The sequence below is a fragment of the Balaenoptera borealis genome (assembly GCF_965194805.1).
Source record: "Balaenoptera borealis genome assembly, chromosome: 2".
Taxonomy (NCBI): domain Eukaryota; kingdom Metazoa; phylum Chordata; class Mammalia; order Artiodactyla; family Balaenopteridae; genus Balaenoptera; species Balaenoptera borealis.
Genome location: NC_138867.1, coordinates 64,041,457 through 64,061,110, shown reverse-complemented (window position 1 = coordinate 64,061,110; position 19,654 = coordinate 64,041,457). Strand labels below are relative to the sequence as shown.

The window sequence follows — 19,654 nt, the reverse complement described above, 5'->3', positions numbered from 1 at the left end:
AAGTAAATCAGAAAAAGAAAAACAAATACCGTATGCTAACACATATGTATGGAATCTAAAAAAAAAAAAAGTTCTGAAGAACCTAGGGACAGGACAGGAATAAAGACGCAGACATAGAGAATGGACTTGAGGACATGGGGAGGGGAAAGGGTAAACTGGGATGAAGCGAGAGAGTGGCATGGACGTATATACACTACTAAATGTAAAATAGATAGCTAGTGGGAAGCAGCCGCATAGCACAGGGAGATCAGCTTGGTGCTTTGTGACCACCTAGAGGGGTGGGATAGGGAGGGTGGGAGGGAGATGCAAGAGGGAGGAGATATGGGGATATATGTATATGTATAGCTGATTTACCCTGTTATAAAGCAGAAACTAACACACCATTGTAAAGCAATTATACTCCAATAAAGATGTTAGAGAAAAAAAAAAAAAAAACTGGGTTTGAGTTGAAATTCCCCCAGCTGCTAAACCAAACATATTCTTGAGCTTAGGCCTGCTTGTAAGCACTCTTGAAAACTTATATTGCACATAGGCTGCTTTATTTCTAGAAGCAGAAGTAAGCAAGTGAGAGAAAAACACACTCCTTAAAGTTCCGGATCGTATCTGTCAAAATGCACTGTATTATCAGTGGAGTACTCCAGCCATTCAGATGCTTTCACACCAAGCATCCTCTTTTCTCTCATTTAATCTCACCTCAAATCAAAAGGGTAATCATCTTGGCATTGTTTTCCCACCTCAGAAAATCACAGATAGTTACCTGAGCTATAGTCTCTCTCAGCAGTCAGGGTTAGCTTCTGACCATCAATGAGGTGGTGATGAAAAGATTAAACTAGAAATTAGGTTGTTAATGGGGAAGAAAAAAGCAGTCTGTGAACAGTACTAACAACTTTCCTGCATCGCCTAAGAAGTCATCTGTGACCACCAGGTGACAACACTTGCATTCCAAAAGTCTGGTCTGTTACCCGAGTCTAAACCAGTGCTTCTCAAACTTGAATGAGCGCATGGACCGCTCAGTTCAGGTGGGCTGGGCTGGGGCCCGAATTCAGTGTTTCTAACAAGACCTCAGGTGGTGCCAATGCTGTTGGTTCTCTGAGCATCCTTTGCGTAGCCGGTCCCTAGGCTAGGAAGGACTTTTACCGGATTTGAAGTTCAAGATTTATAATTTAAAATATTTGCATGAATATTTGATTTAAGACTAATTAAGTATTGTCGTGAGATATGCAGTTAAAGACAGATACGAGACCTTAAATCTTAGAACTGTTTTATAGGTCTTTATAAATTTCCCCCCAAGTTCCTATCTAGGCTAGTTGGATAGCAATTTACATTGTCTTTCTCATTATCCAAATGCCAAATTGTTTTCTGATCCTAAAGTAATCTGGTGTTTGATGAAAAAAATTCAGAATACATTCAAGCCAGTGAGGCGTGAAGATTTTAGAACTTATCTCAGAAACTTGGTTCCTTTTCCCCTTTGTTCCTGATGTTCTCATTCTGTCAACATTCAGGAAGAAAACCCGAGCTTCCAAAAAATGGTAGTAAACTGAGCATATACCACCCAGGAAGTGGTTCCCAAGTCAAGAATGGGGTAGCCAACTTCTTTCACCCAGATTCTCTGAGACCCTGCCTTGGTTGTAGGTTCTGACTCCTTCTAGGTATTGCTCTGATCTTGCAGACTATTGGGGATGAGTACAGAGAAACTCCAGTGAACCCCCAGAGAGACTATGTGGAGAAACTCAGTGGCTAAGGGTGCTGTGCGGAAAAGAAGATGCCCCGTGCTCATGCCTTTGTAAATGACTGAGAGGTTACGCTGGTGTGGGTTTGGACATGCATGCATCCATGTGGCTGGTCAAAGCAGGGGCTGGGAACCCTGTCACTCTGTCACTCTGCCTCCAAGGAACAGAGAGCATCCTCACCTAGTGTCGTCGTGTGAGCTTGTCATGCATCCTGGACTCAGCAGGTTCGTTTTCTCGTATCACCTCTCAAAACTAAAAACAAAGACATGTCTATAATTTCAGAGCATCTGAAAAACATATCATCACTTACCACATTTAGAGGGAAAAATGGTAGACTCTGATGTTCCTATCATATTGTGAAGAAGAAAACCTATTCTTTTTTTCCCCATGAGTTGATGCCTTTGTTTGGAACATCCTAAGAGGACTCAGTATAGTTTTTCTTTAAGTGTTTAGAGATGAGAAACAAAACCTTAAATGCATATTTAAGAGAAAAAACACAGAATATAAAATTTTATATTCAGTATCATCTCAACTGTACACGAAATATAGGCATCAAAATAGGATTAGAAGGGATACGCCAAAATGTTATGATGGTCCACTAGCTTTGGAGAGTGAGATTATGGATGATTTTTATTATCTTTCTCATTCTGTTTGGTATAGGCCAAATTTTTTTTACAAGTTGTACTAATACTTTTGCAATTTAAAAAAAAAAAAGGAACAAAGGAAAAGGAAACAAAGCAACAGTGTGATCAGGCTGACAGTCCCTGAGCCTATATATACCTCCTCGCACCAAACACGCCTAAATCTCTGTTCTGGGACTTGGGTCTGTAGTTAATTGTTTGATGTTTCTATGTGGTATAGATCTGTGTACTGCCTTGGTGACAGGAATAAATTAGAATGTCTCTGTAAAGACCAAATTCATCAATTTTCCAAAATCTGTATTTGATTAATTCTACAAAGGTCCCGGTCAAAGTTATTCCTCAAACTTTATTATTTTAATAAAGAAGCCCAAAGTTTCCATGTGTGTCAGGAAATTCATTATCACTGTAAAATAGCAAAAGGTCACAAAATGTCTCCTTCCACAATCAAATAGCGTATAAGAAAAATTTCTTTTTCTCAACAATTCATTACCCCAGCAGAACCAAGAGAAACCTCTGACATTTGCTTCAGGGGAAATAAATGTTCCATAGATCATGGAGAAAAATGACAAACAAATTAATGAAAAACAAATACACTCCTGCAGTATCCCCAGCCATGCCAGACCAAACACAAGTCAAAGTCAGCTTTTATTCTCAGGTCTTTCCAACTCTGAAGAGTGACAGTTTCCATAATGGCATCAGCACTTTACTTACAGAAAGCTGTACACACACCAAAGAAACACAAATTAAAGAAACATGCGGTGGAAAAACAGAAAGAGAAATTCTATCATTTCATGCATATTTAACTGTAGTGGGAAAGTCATTGCTGGCAAAGCATTATTGAAATCTTAAGCTAATAAGTGGAAGCATTCTAGAAGTTACCCCCCCCCATAATGCTTTATACAAAATTGTAACTTGACCGAAGTCAGCAGTGCTCAATTTTCCCACATCCTAAAAATTCCTTCCTTTAATTCTGCCTCATTCTAGCGAACTTTCTCTTCATCTTTAAACTTTGTCAAGGAGTAACGTGCATGTACTTTCTCCATATCTTCTATTTCCATTCATTTACAAACTATTTAATTTTAACACAAAGTATATTTTCATTTTTTAAAAACACAAGCAGTACAAATAAAACCAACATTTACTGTGACCCCTCCAGCCCCAGGCCCCTCCCCAGACATGACCACTGCTAGCAGTTTTGTCCTTCTAGACCACTGAAGATGTACATACTTACATAATATGGATTTATGGAAATTATGTATGTGTGTATATATAGTACTTTTTTTACATAAATGGTATCATAAAATGTCCTTCTTTGCCACATTTTTTTTTTTTTTTTTTGGTACCCAATGATCTACCTTGGAGATCTTTCCAAGTCAGTACATATAAAGCAGTGGTCTTCAAATGGGGGCAATTTCTAGAGACATTTTTGATGGTCACAGCCTGAGCAGAGATGCTCTGGCATCTAGTAGGTAGAGGCCAGGGATGCTGTTAAACATCCTACAATACACAGGCAGCCCCGAAAACAAAGAATTATTCAGCCCAAGTGTCAATAACGCCGAGGTTGCAAAACGCTGATATGAATCTACTTTATTCTTTTAACTGCTGTATAGTATTCTGTAGTTTCTTTCACCAGTCATGTAACAATGTACATTTAGATGAATTTTTTAAAACACGCTTATTTGTGCCCATTAGTGAGTGTTTCTCCCATTTACTTTTTACCCAACTGCAATCTGCCTTCTCCCTCAAATACCCTCTAGGTCACCAGTAGCCTCCTAATTTCCAAATCCATTGGCTCCTTTTCGGGATGAGGTGACTTGGCCTTTCTGTGACATTCATCTGGGCTCATCTCCCTTCTCCTGGAAGCATGCCGGCTGCCCTCCAGGCACCGTGCTAGCCACTGGGGATGTGAAGATGGACTGAGAAGGTCCCTGCCCTGGAGACCCTCTGGTCTAGGGGACAAGCACAGACACCAGCTGCACAAAGTGAGACACGCCCTAATCAGGGTATATGCTGAGTTTGCTGAGTGACTGAATAAGTGATTAGATAAAGTGTCAAAGATTTTAAAGGACAATAGAAAATGTTTTCCCTTCACGGTTCTGAATTTACTGCATATTTGATCTTCATGACTGCTTCTTCCACCACATAGATTTAAAAAAATAAATCAGGAAAAATGCTTTCCTCACATCTTTCCCACCACCACTCTTTTTTTTCTGCTTTGAAACAGCAACTGCATTGTTTCACACTTGCTCTACAGGGAATGCACTTGGCTTTGGCCAAGGCAGAGAGAAGATCAAATTATAGAGCAAGCCGGCCTGCTGCTGGACCAGGTGGGAAATGAGATTGGCTCGCCCTCCCCTGCATCTGGAGCCTCCTTCCTTCCCCCGCTTCGTGCTTTGCACCTCCTGGGGCTGTGAGCCCTTCCCTCCTGTGAGGGGTCTCCGGGAGTGGGCTGAGTGCAGCTGCCGCCTGGCCCTTGTTTCTCTGGATCAAGGAACCTTAAGCCCCTACCTGAAAGCTGACAGCAAAGCAAAGCTCCACTATAAATCCAGTTCAGTGCTCTAAGTGGACTCCTTGAGCAAGGACTGAATGGTCCCTGGGCAGACCCTGAGAGGGACAAAGATAACGGGGACCTGGCCCTGCCCCGAGGAGCTGGAGGGAGCTGTGGGTGAAGAGCATGTATAAACGGCCACTTAGAATGCAAGGCAGAATACAGTTAGCCCTATAAAGAGGACTGAGCCAAGTTGCTTAAGGAGAAAGAGGGGATTAGTTATGACAGGGGATCAAGCAAGGCACTTGAAAATCGTTTCCCCTCTCTCTTAGAAATACAAGCAGCTTTGTTTGATGAATTCTTTCGATTTAAACACAAGGGAGGTAGGATTCCGGAAAGAAGGGATGAAGTGTCGTCTAGAGAACTAGATTCTAGATTGCCGGTCTGCCCAGCGCCATGTAGTTTGGGTAAGGCCCCTGAACCTTAGACGTAGGAGTTTTTAATCTCAGATATTTATCTCAAGACTCAGTAAAAACATCCAGGATGGTGGCTGTCTTTGCCCCAAATACTCAAGTCTCAGCAGCCCTGGTGGTATGTCAAGGATCTTACTTTGACTCATTTCCGTTCAAGACCATTTTATGCAAGTCACATTATCTAGTTCTTAAAGGCACATCCACTGCATTGCTCCAGATCTGTGTAGATCTGTAAACCACTACAAGAGGACAGAGGTGACTTTTTTTTTTTTTTAACTTGAAAAGATTGCAAAGGGACAATGAAGTTTTTAAAAGAGCCATGTCCAAACCCATCTTCATGGATAGCTCAGACGCATCTTTTGCCTCCCCCATTTTAACTTACCCCATCCCAGTCATAGTGGGTTTTTTTTGTCTTTCTATTCCACAAAAGTTATTGTTCAGATATTGGTCTTGGTTGTTTGCCAACCAATTTTAAAATAAAAGGCACTGCACATAATTTGCAAAAAGAAAAAAGTTCTATATTTGTATTTCTAATTGCTTAGGTTGAAGCCGTGTGGGGTCCTGAGTGCGTAAAGGACAGAGCTGGAGCATAGAGGCTTTCACTGTAAAGTACAAGCCCAGCTAGACAGAGGGCAGAATGGAAGATCTGACAGATGTGCAGGTTTGGGGAGGGCAGCGCTAAGAGGGGAGAGAATGAAGTAGTTGGTCGAGTGGGTCAGTGAACAAGGACAGCAATAAGAAGAACCGGAGCTGGAGTTTGTTTTCGGTCTATGAATGCCCATTCTTCATCTCCCCAAGTAGAGAAGCACGTCAACTAGAGTCGGGAGGCATGTGGAGCGCTGCTCCAGACACTCCCAGAGGGCTGCTGGGTTCACTTCCTGTTGCTGTGTAACAGATGACCACGAATTTCCCAGCTTCAAACAACACCCATTTATCATCTTCCAGTTCTCAGGGTCAGAGGTCTGGGCAGGCTCAACTGGGTTCTCTGTTTAGGGCCTCACCAGGCTGCAGTCCAGGTGTGGGTCAGGCTGGGCTCGCACCTGGAGGCTCTGGGGAAGAATCTGCTCCCAGGCTCTCTAAGTCGTTGGCAGAATTCGGTTGCTTGTAGTTGTAGGACTGAGGTCCCTGGTCTCCCCGCAGGGCTGTTCCCAGCTTCTAGAGCCGGTTCTCACATCTTTGCCCTGTTACCCCAGAGCCAGAAAGAATCTTCCTCTTGTCGAATCCCTCTCAGGTCTGGAATGTCTGATGTCTCTTCTGCTGTGAGCCAGAGAAATGTCTGGTTTTTTTTTTTTTAAAGGAACGCCTTTATTTATTTATTTATTTATTTATGGCTGTGTTGGGTCTTCGATTCTGTGCGAGGGCTTTCTCTAGTTGCGGCAAGCGGGGGCCACTCTTCATCGTGGTGCGCGGGCCTCTCACTATCGCCGCCTCTCTTGTTGTGGAGCACAGGCTCCAGACGCGCAGGCTCAGTAGTTGTGGCTCACGGGCCTAGTTGCTCCGCGGCATGTGGGATCTTCCCAGACCAGGGCTCGAACCCGTGTCCCCTGCATTGGCGGGCAGATTCTCAACCACTGTGCCACCAGGGAAGCCCGAAAGGTCTGTTTTTAAAAGGCTTGTGATTAGGTTAGGCTGCCCAGATAATCTTCCTATCTTGAGGTCACTGATTCGTAACCTTCATCACATCTGCAGAGTACCTTTTGCCATGTAAGTCGCATAATCACAGGAGTAACACCGGGGAGTGAAGGTCATGGGGCTGAGAATTCAGCCAACCACAGCTGCCCAGGGTGTGGTTCCATCTGACCTTGAAATAACACCTGGAGATCCAGGGCCTAGGGCCCCAAAAACCCGTGACTGAGGGTGGTGGTGGGGGATGGTGAGCGACACAAGGAAGGAAATATCCTCCAGTAGCCAAACAGAGAAGGACTTTTGGAGGCAGAATCAGAGGAGGAATTCAGCTCCTTTCATCAGTAAGCGTTTTTGCTGAGAAGTTTCTTTGCGAGGCACTGTTAAGCGTTAGAATAATGAAGGAGAATGTGGGGTCCCTGCCATTTAGGAGTCCACAGGCTAGTGAGATTCTGAGATATCTCCTAGACTGGATATGCTGTCCTGATCAAATTTGTACCCTGAGAAATCTACATATCTTCAGGAAAGTACTTTTATATATTTTACAGACCTGCCTGAGTACCTGCTGCTATTGCAGCCACCACCAACTTTCTACTCTAGGGGGTAACTCAGGCCCTGAGAAGCAGGGACTTCAGAACCAAGGTTGTGGTTCTGAAAGGGGCCTCAAGGCCTCAGGGGGCTCCAGCAGAAATGGCAGCAGAGGCAGGGACCAGAAGCTTCACATTATAGGGAAAGGGCCTTCATGGAGAAGAACGGGTCCCAGGAGGCTACCTTGCTCAGATCAACCATAAACTACCAAAGATGGATCATTCCTTATATTATTTCAAACCATCTCCAGAGATAAGAATTCCTCAGTCTCCTTCATAAGGCTAAAGTTCTTTACCTTTTCCCAACCTGTAAATTCTTTTCCCTTTGTTCATTCCTCTGTGGAAATAAAAAGCAAGTGCTTCACGCTAGTTTCACAATAATATGTTACATGCAGCTTTCTTCTGAGCACTCAAATGAATAATGTTTGGAACTTTCCTTATTACTTAATAGCATCTGGAGCTGAGCAAAAAGAGTAAAGTCAGGTAAAAATGGAGCTCTAGAGAAGCTCTCTTCAGGAAAATGTGGAAACAAGGATAGTAGGCTCAGATGCTTTCCTTCCCCTTTTTTGACAGGCTGCCATGCACAGTTTCTCAGGTTGCTAACTGCACAAGGGCACAATCTGTCCTCCATCTGCCAAGTTATGCTTCCTGGCACAGAAAGGGTGTCTTGTTCTAATTTGAATAACATACTCTGTAAACTTGTAGAGCCCTGTTCTTTGTACCTGCTCTCTCCTTATCTTGAGCTTGTGAGTCACAGTGAAATGGGTGAAAAGTAATCAATCTCTTGGACAAAAAGCAGGGAAGGAGCATTGGAGACAAGAAGGAAAGCCAAGGAAAAAATTCTTGGGGAAAGCTAGTAGGGAAAGGCAAAGAGGGGAAAGGGAGGTGACCATAAGACCTCCTAATTAAAAGTTTAGGAAACATGGTTTGCCCTGTTCAGCAACCATAATACTAGAAAATAAGCATTTTCTTTAAAATAACACTTCATGTTCAGTCAACTTCATGAAAAGATAATTGCGTTGTGATTAAGCTTATAGACATAAAATTAAGCCTAATGCCTTTTAATTTCACACTTTTTTTGTTTGGTTTGTCTGTTTGCTTTTGCTGTTGTTGTTTTGGTTTGGTTTGGTTTAGTATGGGGTTTTGGGGTGCCTTTGTATATTCAACAGATATTTCTTGGTACTGATTATGTTCAGAGCACTCTCCTAGTTCTTATATGTAGTCCTTGTATATAGTGGTCCTCAATCTTTAGAGTGCATAAAACTCACCTGGGCAGCATGTTAAAAATGCAGCTTCCTGGGCCCTCTCTCCATATAGCTGCAGGATCTCTGAAGCTATGGTGTGGTCAAACACTCAGGCAGTTCTAGTGATACAAGGATAACACTGAGAAAGGTTGCTGTAGGGATGGAAAGAGTATAACCCAGAGTTCCTTGTCTGCAAAGAGCATGTAATGAGTCAGGGAAATAAAATGTAGATATATTTCAGTGGATGCTGAAGAGCTAGATGAGTAATAGAGAAGACAGATAATAGTGAGATGTTATATGGGGAGAAGAAGAATATTCCTAAGTAGAATTCTCAGGAGACTTCAGAAAAGAGATTGGATTTCAACTGGGCTTTTAAAAGAAGGGAGAAGCCATTTCAGGTGGGGAAAACAGATGAATAAAGGCACTGCGATTTCATGCAGTGACAGACAGCTCAAAGCAACTTGAACTGGTATCTCCTCATTGCATCATTGGTGATCCCTCTTGAACCACAACCTCATTCTTCTTCCTTATGAGGTTGCTTTTAAGAATCCTTCATAAGAGGTTGCACGTGTACATCTAAAGAGAGATTAATCAGAATAAAGACTCAGACATAGAGAATGGACTTGAGGACACGGGGTGCGGGGAAGGGGAAGCTGGGACGAAGTGAGAGAGTAGCATTGACATATATACACTACCAAATGTGAAATAGATAGCTAGTGGGAAGCAGCCACATAGCACAGGGAGATCAGCTCGGTGCTTTGTGACCACCTAGAGGGGTGGGATAGAGAGGGTGGGAGGGAGTCGCAAGAGGGAGGAGATATGGGGATATATGTATACATATAGCTGATTCACTTTGTTTTACAGCAGAAACTAATACAACATTGTAAAGCAATTAAGCTCCAATAAAGATGTTTTAAAAAAAAAAGAGAGATTAATCAGTGTTTAAATATATGCATGAGTTATGTATAATTACAGCCTGATTTGTTTAAGTGTCTCTAATGTTGAAAAACAATATGGATTCCAAATGGCATCTGATTATTAAATTCAGATGCCAGAGCCTTTCATTAAAAATGAACTTTTTATTCCGTGTACTTCGTTTGTTCTTTATATGTTCCTTCGGAAGTGGCAGGCCAACAGACATCTCAAACTATACTGCCAATCAGTGAAATAAAGGAAGTGGTCACACAATTAGATGTGAAGACACGCTATCAACCTTTTGCAATGTGGAGACTTTGTTTATTCATACAACCCATATTTGGAGTTCATTCTTTTTAAATGGATTTAAAAATCCCAAGTGTTGTTACTGAAGAGTGTTTGATACTTGTGTTTTATAATTCTTTCTCACTCAAGTAATTTTTTTTTTTTTTTAAAGTAGAGGGAAAGATTTTTTATTTATTTATTTATTTATTTTTGGCTGTGTTGGGTCTTCGTTTCGTGCGAGGGCTTTCTCTAGTTGCGGCAAGCAGGGGCCACTCTTCATCATGGTCAAGTAATTTTGAATATCAGAACACAATTTCAGAAAATATATTTAGTAAAATCAGAAGGAAATGAAGAGCGCTCTCTCTTTTGCTGATACTCACAATAAACACAAAATGAGAAAAGTAGGTATTTGTACAGTATTGCATGACTATTATTTAGAGTACAAATCATTGCTGTGGCTTTTTTAAAGTGATAAATAAATGTTGTGTGGCTTCTGCTAGAGACTGTATCTAAAGTTTCATATGTATAACTGCATGGATAGAAAAACTATTAGTGGAAATACATTTATTTATTCTTTAGATATACACTCATAATTTGTAAACTTTTTTTTATCACCATCATCAATTATTATATTCATTTGTGCCCAGGACAATTCTGAGCCTTAGCTGCAGCTAATGCTATGTTGTGTGAGTGATATTTTGTGTGTGTGTGTATTTGAAAAAAACTGTTCCTGTGACTTTGCTTCTAGAATGTGACCATATCAAATATTTGGGATTACTTTAATCATATTAGCATTAATTTCTACCAAATTGATCTTGACTGTTATATTGCCATTCCCAATCTAGTACATATATATGTGTATGCATATATGTGTGTGTGTATATATATATATATTTTTTTTTTTTTTTAAACACGTAGATCATATTTGAAGTTTCCTTGAACAGCTTTCCCAGCCTGGTTTCACATTGGTTGTTCATTAAGGAGTTGGTCTGCTCTCTCTTCTCCTCCTCACTATAAATACTTTTCTACTTTTCTCTCAGGCCAGGTGGGCGCCCCCCAGAACACTAAGCTTTCCTTCCTGGCTTGGTGCCTGTGCTCTTGTTTGTGATTCTTCTGTGCACTTCCCAGGGCCTAGCAGACAGCAGAGCACTTGTCTACTGCTCTGTAAATTCTGACACATACCTCGAGTGGGGCAGCCTTTGAGCCCTTTCCTATCTCCAAATTGATGAGCTTGTGGATCCCAATATGTAGACACACACGCATAGGCCCCTGGTGTACTCTTTCCTGCTCACAAGGATGTGGCACTTTTTCTAATTGCTTGAACAGTTAAGTGGATCTCAATTCACATCTTCCGGGCAGTACTTGGCCAAAACTTCTGAATATTTAATCTCCGGTGCAGGTTTAGTTCAGTTGGCTGATATCCTTCCAGTTTAAAAAAAAATTGTGGATGAAGTGTGAATACACTGTTAGGTTTTTCATATGCATTAATTAGTATTTTCCAGATATTAAGTTTCTGCTTTTTATATTGCGTTTTTAGGGACATAGTATGGTCAAGATTCTGTACTCATTGCTTCACACAATATGCAGTTCCTGAGATAACTATATAATTCCGAACGTTGATACACCCATAAGAGAGTTTGCTTTTCCTTCTCACACATCTGTTTTGCTTTATGCAAGAGAAATTTCTCATGCCAGAATGACTTTCAGTGGATATAGGCAATCTGCTTTATGTTGAGCCTCTGCAATTCACAGATGCAAATGTTTAAAAAGCAGTGAAGTTAACATAGTTATTTCTTCATCTGAAACGTCCCCAGTCACTACTTTTGTCCTTTAAAAAAATCTTATTGTGTTATAAATCCATTGTGTGTAATTCTTATAGCCTTGCCTCATAATTCTCTTATAAGAACTGAATTAACTCTTTAGTGGCCTCCTAGGATGAATTTCAAGGTCCCACTTGTTTATATTACTAGTTTCACCGTGTCTTCTTGGTAGAACTTGGGTTCTTAGGGAGGGAGTAAGGGATGCAGTTTCATTACCCAGAATAGAATCCCACTAACCAAAAGAGCCACCCCCTAAAAGTTTAGCCTTATCAATGTGTGCCCTCCATTATTAAATCAACAAATACGAATACCCGTTGCCTCACTCTGTGAGGAAGTGTGGGCAAGGCAAAAATATATGGATGCCAACCTCAGGAAATGTGCAGTCTAGCTGGACAGATGAAACCTAAAATAACAATGGCTGACAGCGCATGCTAAGTGTCAACTATCCTTCTGCTTCTGTGCTCTTGCTGCCCCGCAAGAAGGGAGAGCCCTCAGCTTATCACACCCACAGATCCAGACACTTGCTCCAAACCTTAAATTGAACCCGACCCTTCAGGACCTGAATTTTCCACAGAAATTTACCTAACTTTTCTTGTATTGCTAAGTTGTTATTATGGTATAAAGCCATCTGCATAGCAAGAAGTTTAAGTACATTAACAGTAGGTCAAAGATTCAAAGCCTTTGAGAGCTTGAGAGAAGTCCAACCACGATCATTTTCTGGTGCAGTGGAACATGGGAGGGTTTGGTGGTTGAAAGTTCCTGAAACTCTCAAAGCACAGGAAGGCCGAGTACAGATCCTGGTTGAAGATGTTTAACTAATGGAGTCCCTGGTGGCCCTGACTGTTTGCAGAAGGAAGCTCTGTGTTTTCTGAAAATGCGTCCTCAATAAAAGCTCAAAAGCCATTCATTCCATGCTAATTACAGTTGCGTGATTGAAGGTACAGCTCTGTTGGTGTCTAGAATTAGAACAGCAGAGTGCGTCCCCCAGAACATGAGCTCACGTGGCAAAAACAGACAAAATCCACCCCCGCCCCCGCCAAACTGACTGTCGGCAGAAATCTGGGTCTGCTTTCTGAAATGGAATGTAGGTTTCCAAATTCTGTAGACAATCTCTTTCCAAAGCAAATGAGAAACAAATAACTCACAGGCACCCACTTCATTTTTCAGTTCAAAGCAAGGAGAGTTTTTACTATACTGTTTCTGTCTTTTCACAACTGAGTTCTCCCCAGAATCCTTGTACCAATGGTACTAGAAATTCATGGGATCAGAGATCTGGTTTGGGACATAAATGGAATCACTTCCATTCTTATTTCCCCTCCTGTCCTGACTTCCTGTATAGCAGGCTCTGTCTGCATCTGTCTCCAAAAGAGAAATAACTGTCCTATTCTGAGCACTTGAAGGACAGACAGGTTAACATTCATTCTGCCTCAGTAGGGAGATCTGCAGGGGCTGGGGGCAGTGAGGCATAGGGCTGACAGGAAGTTGGAGAAGTGAATAGAGATTAGGAGAGCAAGTTTGCTAAGGGTAAGCTGGGGTGCAGCGCCTTTTCTTCTGGGATAGCAGATGGACTACTGTCTGCCTAATCCAGGGGTCGAGGAGAAAGCTCGCCATGCTGCATCACTAGACTGAGGTTTCTCAGTGGAGGGAGGGGGATAGGCCAGAGATGAACCCTGCTTTTACAGTCTACATCTTCTGCCAACATTCAGCCGCACCGATTCCTCTCTGAGACCGGGGGTCCCCGGATCAGCTGGAATCACAGAACCAGGCAAGTGGGCCTGGAGCTTAAGAAGTATGTCAATGGGATGTGGTTCAGGGCCAGGCCTACAGGCCTGCTGTGGGCAGAGCAAGGCAGGCCCCAGGTCTCATGGGCAGGTTGCCAGGACATGGTTATCAGAGCAGGAGCCCAGGGCTGAAAGCCTACAGGCAGCAAGTGTGGCCAAATGCTTTGTCCCAAACAGCTGCAGGGTTGCGCCTGCCTGGTGTCAGGCCTGGTTTGGGGCTCTGGCCTGCCTCAGCCTGACCGCAGCATGGATCTCGCAGCTCCAGCTGAAGGGCAACAAGTGCTGCTGACTCTGGAGCTGAGCCAGACCTGACAGCCCCTACCCTCCTCCCCAGACATGCTCCAGATCATCTGTGTCCTTGTTTGTTCCTCACTTGTTCCAGCTCCTCCATGGGACCGGCCCTCGGTGTAGACACGCGAGAGAGTCACCCACAGTATGTGCCGAAAGGTCTGTCACCAGATGCTTCTCATGCTGGCTGGAGGTGGGCCTGAAATCCTCTCCATAAGAGTTGCTTGCGTGCTTAGCACTGCTCCGCGAGACCCCAGTGCTGCTGCAGAATAGAGCTGGGCTCACGTCCACACTGTGGAGGCCCTGCCCGGGTGAGGCCCAGCCACGGGGTCCAGCCCCATTTCCTGACCCTCCCTCCCACTGCTCAGCAATGCCGTGTTCCTCCTGTCGCCCCCAAATATGCCACATGCTTTCCTGCCTCTGCGCTTTTCCTCATGCTTTTCCTTTTGCCTTGACTGCCCTTTCTTGCCTTCCTCTGCCTGGTAAAATCTGGCTAATCCTTCAGTTCAGAGGTAACCTTCCTCGGTAAAGCTTTCCCAGGCAGCACCACCACCTCCTTTCCTGGCAGAATTAAGTCCTAATTGCTCCTTCCTCAGCGACCACTCAGCACCTCTAGCCCATTATGGCAGGCTAATTCATGTATATTTTTTGTTAGATTCCAAACCTCTCAAAGACAGGGACCTGAATGTCTGTTCATTCATCCTTGTGTCCCCTCCCAGCACATTGTTTGTAATTTACACAGTCTTATTGCAAATCTGTTTGTAATTTACCTGGAACATAGTTTGTAATTTACACATCTTATTACAAATCTGTTACCTAAGATGGACACCTTTAGCACTCATTAACATTTTAGCTCTCACTAGTTGAGAAACTCAAAAGGAGGGCAAGTGGAATAGCTAATATTTATGCCTTTCTACGTGCTGCCCCCCATCACTCCACATCCAACAGAAGTGTCAGCCAGGACATCAGCCCCAGCAGGGAGGGACTGGACAAGGGGGGCAGAGTCCGTCCAGTGATACTGCAAACAGGACGGAGGTGTCAGCTGATTGAGTACTGAGCTGTCCTGAAGGCAGAGTGAGATTGGTCCCTGGTGGCCTTCCAAAGTATTTGGCTTTCTGAAGCTGCCTGTGGCTCCGGAAATCAGGGAAGTGCTTTAATGGGAGTGCTCCTCTGTGCTGGGGGATGTAAATGCAACATGAAATGGATTTCCCTCCACCCAGTACAGGATGTGCTCTGCGAGCATGTACCCCATGCCAGCTACGCACACAAGGATGTGCACTAGGATGGTGTCCTCCCGGCCACCCTGGAGGTGATGCAGGCCTCATCAGAAAAGTGTTGTAAAAACCATGTGGATATATGTGGAATCTAGAAAAACGGTATAGATGATCTTATTTGCAAAGCAGAAATAGAGACACAGACGTAGAGAACAAACGTATGGACACCAAGGGGGGGAAAGGGGGGGAGGGATGAATTGGGAGATTGGGATTGACATAGATACACTATTGATACTATGTGTATCAATGAGAACTAATGAGAACCTACTGTATAGCTCAAGGAACTCTACTCAGTGCTCTGTGGTGACCTAAATGGGAAGGAAATCCAAAAAAGAGGGGATATATGTATACGTATAGCTGATTCACTTTGCTGTACACTAGAAATTAACACATTTTAAAGCAACTATACTCCAATAAAAATTTTTAAAAATTAATTACTTAAAAAAAACACACAGAGTCAGACATTTGAATGCTAATTGGATATCTTAGTCCATTCAGGCTGCTATAACAAAATACCACACACTGGGTGGCTTATAAACAACAGAAATTTATTTCCCACAGTTCTAGAGGCTGGGAAGTCCAAGTTCAAGGTACTAACGGGGTCACAGCCTGTTGAGGGCCTACTTCCTGATTCACAGCCATGACTTCTCCCTGTGCCCTACAAGATGAAAGGATAAGGGATATCTCTGGAGCCTCTTTTATGAGGGCACTAATCCCGTTCATGAAGGCTCCACCCTCATGACTTAAGCACCTCCCAAAGGCCCCACTTCCTAATACCGTCATCTTTGGGGGTTAGGATCTCAATGTACGAATTTCGAAAAGACATAAAGATTCAGACCGCAGCACTGGATATGTGAAGCTATTAGAGAATTACTGTTAATGTTCTAGGAAACATTGCTCATCTCTGCCCATTAAATCACTATTAATGTGATGATGGTATTACAATTATGTTTTTTTGAAGAAACCTTGTCTTTTAGAAATATATACTGAAATATTTACAGGCGAATTTTATGGTGGCTGGGATTTCCTTTGACACAATGTGGGGAGGAGGGGGAAGCAGGTAAAGGTGGAAGAAGATTGGCCACAGGCAGATAATTGCTGGAGTTGGGTGCCTTGGTGCTTGTTATACTAGTCAGTTTACTCTTGTGTGTGTTTGAAATTTTTCATAATAAGATGTTTTTTAAGTATGTAGGAGAAAAGGTGGAAATAAGTTTATTTTGTTCTCATCCCCTCAATTCTTGGATTCACTTTATTATGTTTCTTTGCCTTGTGCAAGATCACCTCTGAAGATTAGGGAAGAGGACCCAAATTACTGGCTTCTCCGCCCCTCCAGCACCTTCTTAAAAGGCCTTTCCTCAGGTTTCTCAAATATGTTTAAGGCCTTGTAAAGAAGACTCATCTCCTCCCATTGGTCAGGTGGGGTTGGGGACAGCCCTGAGTTCTGGACAGCAGATCTGCACCCAGAGCACTGGGCTTTGCCTCCTGCTGGGATGAAGCACTTACCTCTCCCCAGAGGTAATGGGAGAGATGCCTCTTTGATGACAGGTTATTGAAGAGAAAGTGCCACTTCATGTGCCTGTGTCCCAGGGGAGCTGGCAAGGGCACCTTTTAAAAGAAAGACAGCTTCATGGGGCTAACTCTGCTTGGAAGCCAACTGATGAAGATGTGTTATCTGATAGAGCCTGGGGACCACCAGCCACTTAGGAACAGACAGTGTGGCGGGCAGGCTCAGCCCTGAATTATTTAATCTCTCGAACGTTTCCAATTTATCTCCCTCCACAGACTGGATGCTCTGAAGTCCATTAGCTTAATGTTCTCCAGAATAGATTTTCACTGGTCTCATTTCCACCACCCTCTTGTTTCTAAAACACCCCCCCCCCTTTGCACGTGCACACACACACACACACACACACACACACTTCACCTTGGGATGCTCTGTGCTCACGCTATGGTCCTCAACCACTTCCCAGCTCCCTGGCCCAGCTTTCCTCCTATGCAGCCCACAGACATAGTTGCAAGGGAGCTGAGAAAGACTAGCTCATTCAGGGTGACAAGGAGTGGAGGAGTAAGCACAGCAAGTGTGCACCAACTGGTGGAGTCTTCAATGGACCCATGTAAGACTTAAAGAGTTTGGGGGCATGTCCCCGTTTGAGTTAACATCTTGTCTAGCTTCCTGCCCATGTTCCACTTTCTAGTGGTGTGACTTGGAGGAAGCTGCCAAAGCCATATTCACATTCCAGATGCCATAAGAACTGTGGTTGAGCATGAGTACAGTGGACAACCAAGTTGGGATCCAGGAGAAGCCGAGAGTCGAGAATAATGAGACAAATCTAACAGGCTGGAATGCGATCTGGGTAAATGTAGAGAGCTGTGCTTGGGGCCCTTTGCAAAGAGCAGGGTGAGAAGGAATCTCTGGCTGGGAACTTAATATGAGGCAACGGAATGACGGAGCTGCACAGACCCACAAACACATTTTTTAAAATCCAGTTGCGTGGATAATTGAGATCGAAAGCATCGAAACCATAACATGTCCAGAAGGGCCAATCCAGATACTATGTTTTATTTCCTGTAAGTTCTGGAGGGAGCCATCACAATAAACATTAACTGTTAGTAGGAGAGGTGTGATTATTTCTGTGATGGTGCCTGATGCTGTGTGTTGCATGCAGAAGTTGGTCCATAAAGATCTTTCCTATTGACATCCTCGTGGCATCCTTCAAGTATCAAATTGTTATGCGTGTCAGGGGGCGCTGTGACTCTGTTGTTGTTTTTCATTTCCTCTGAGTGGTGGTTAGTTTTGCTGCTGTTGTTGTTGTCTGCTTTAAGTTCCTAAGTTACACAGAGGGTGGTAGAAAGGAGGATGGGGCCAGAGTAGATTTTATAATAATAATAACGATCACAATGAAGGCCACCATATTTTCCGTCTATTTGGTGCCATGCACTGGCTCAGCACTTTGCATTCATTGACCCCTTTAATCCTCACAGAAACGCCAGGAAGATAGGTGGTGATGTTATTCCTATTTTGTAGAGAAGTGAGCCTTAGAAGAGTTAAGTCATTTGCCCATGCTGCACAGCTGGAAGGGGTCAGAGCTGGATTTCAGGTTCTGTTATTGCCGGAGTCCAGGGTCTTCCTGCCTTTCCAGGGCTGCCCTTTGGACAGCCTGAAGGGACTGTTCCTTGATGTATTCCTTGCGGGGCTCGGTGCTTTGGTGAGTGCCTCGGGTATCCTTTCTGGGTGTGGGCGTATACCAGAGCCTTGGAGCCGGCGGTGCTCTGGCAGTGATAACCAAAACTTGGAAAGTTGCTTCAAGTGGACATGCCAGCTCACCCCACCGTTTTCCTGATCAGAGGACAAAGCAGTGTTGAACATATATTTATCCTCACTTATTATCATTCCCTCCCTTTCCTGTTTGCTTTTCTAGTCAAGGTCAGAAAGAGAGTTTTGCTTTCTCAGAAATAGTTCTTACTGCCATGGAAAAGAGAAGACAAGTTTGCATTTGCCTATTCCTTCTGCAGTGGAAGATAGATAGAAGGAAAATAATTAGAAATAAAATTAATGAATGGAAACAAAAGGACATATTTCTTCCTAATCACTTCATTTGTTCTCCTTCTAGTCTTATTAAATCTTCATCACGTAGCCGGTATAAAATCACATATCCGGTATAAAAGTGTAGGTTCTAACAATGGAATACTAGCTGCCTATGGGCTTCGCTGGCGTAATTCTGCTCTGACATGTAGCTGAAATGTCAGATTCCCACCACAGATAAGGGGCAAATACAGAAAGTAACTCGGCGTACAGGTAAACCTGATATGACTCTAGGATTCAATCTGATGCTTTGGTTACACGATCCAGCGATCATTAGGAAAAAGCTTTGGTGTTTTCAACTGTCCCTTTGAAATGTGATTTATAATTTAGTTGGGATTTCACTCTCCCCCGTACATCCCTTTGAGTAAATCGGTGAGGAACTTCCCGTTTCTAAGAAACCGTGTCTGTGTGTTGTTCTCACAAAGCCCTGGCAGCCGATGCTGAGACCCCACCAGTGGTCCCTGGCCAGGAGATACAGGAATGTTACAGGGAAGGATCAGTCACTCAGCAAATATTTATGGGGCTCTTACTGAGCTAAGTCCTAGTAATCTGAAAGGAACTTGAAGGTCTAGTCCCTGCCCTCAAATGGTCTTGATTTTATGAGACTTGACAGGGACCTCTGAGGACACAGGAACACCTGGCCACATTGTCCTGATGCCCCACGAGTGCACAGCTGTGGGGACTGCTGCCCATGAGCAGGGAGCCTTGTGAGTGAGCGGGGAGGTGGGAGATAGGCCGACAACTGTAGCCAACCCCATGGGGACAGACGGGCCATCCCCACTGGGCCATCAGCAGCTGTGAAAGTAAGGACCGCCCACTTTATCTCCTCTCCAGGGCCCACTCTGAAAGCACTTGGGTAATTACAGCTTCCATTTCTGCCTTTGGTTGTGAGTTTTAGTGTATTAATTATCTGCCACGGCAA

General features: G+C 43.5%; 1 protein-coding gene across 2 annotated transcripts in view; it reads left to right on the top strand.

Annotated features, from left to right (window-relative positions):
- Positions 1-19,654, top strand: part of ARSB (arylsulfatase B) — a 177,373-nt gene that overhangs the window by 129,468 nt on the left and 28,251 nt on the right. Inside the window, exon 7 of one of the 2 annotated variants that reach the window (XM_082377515.1) lies at positions 1,670-19,564. The exons of the other annotated variant lie outside the window; for it this stretch is intronic. Within the exon in view, the coding sequence (XP_082233641.1) occupies positions 1,670-1,683 (14 nt within the window). The 3' untranslated portion in view covers positions 1,684-19,564. Of the gene's footprint in view, positions 1-1,669; positions 19,565-19,654 lie in introns of those variants that run through there. 2 annotated transcript variants of the gene reach the window in all.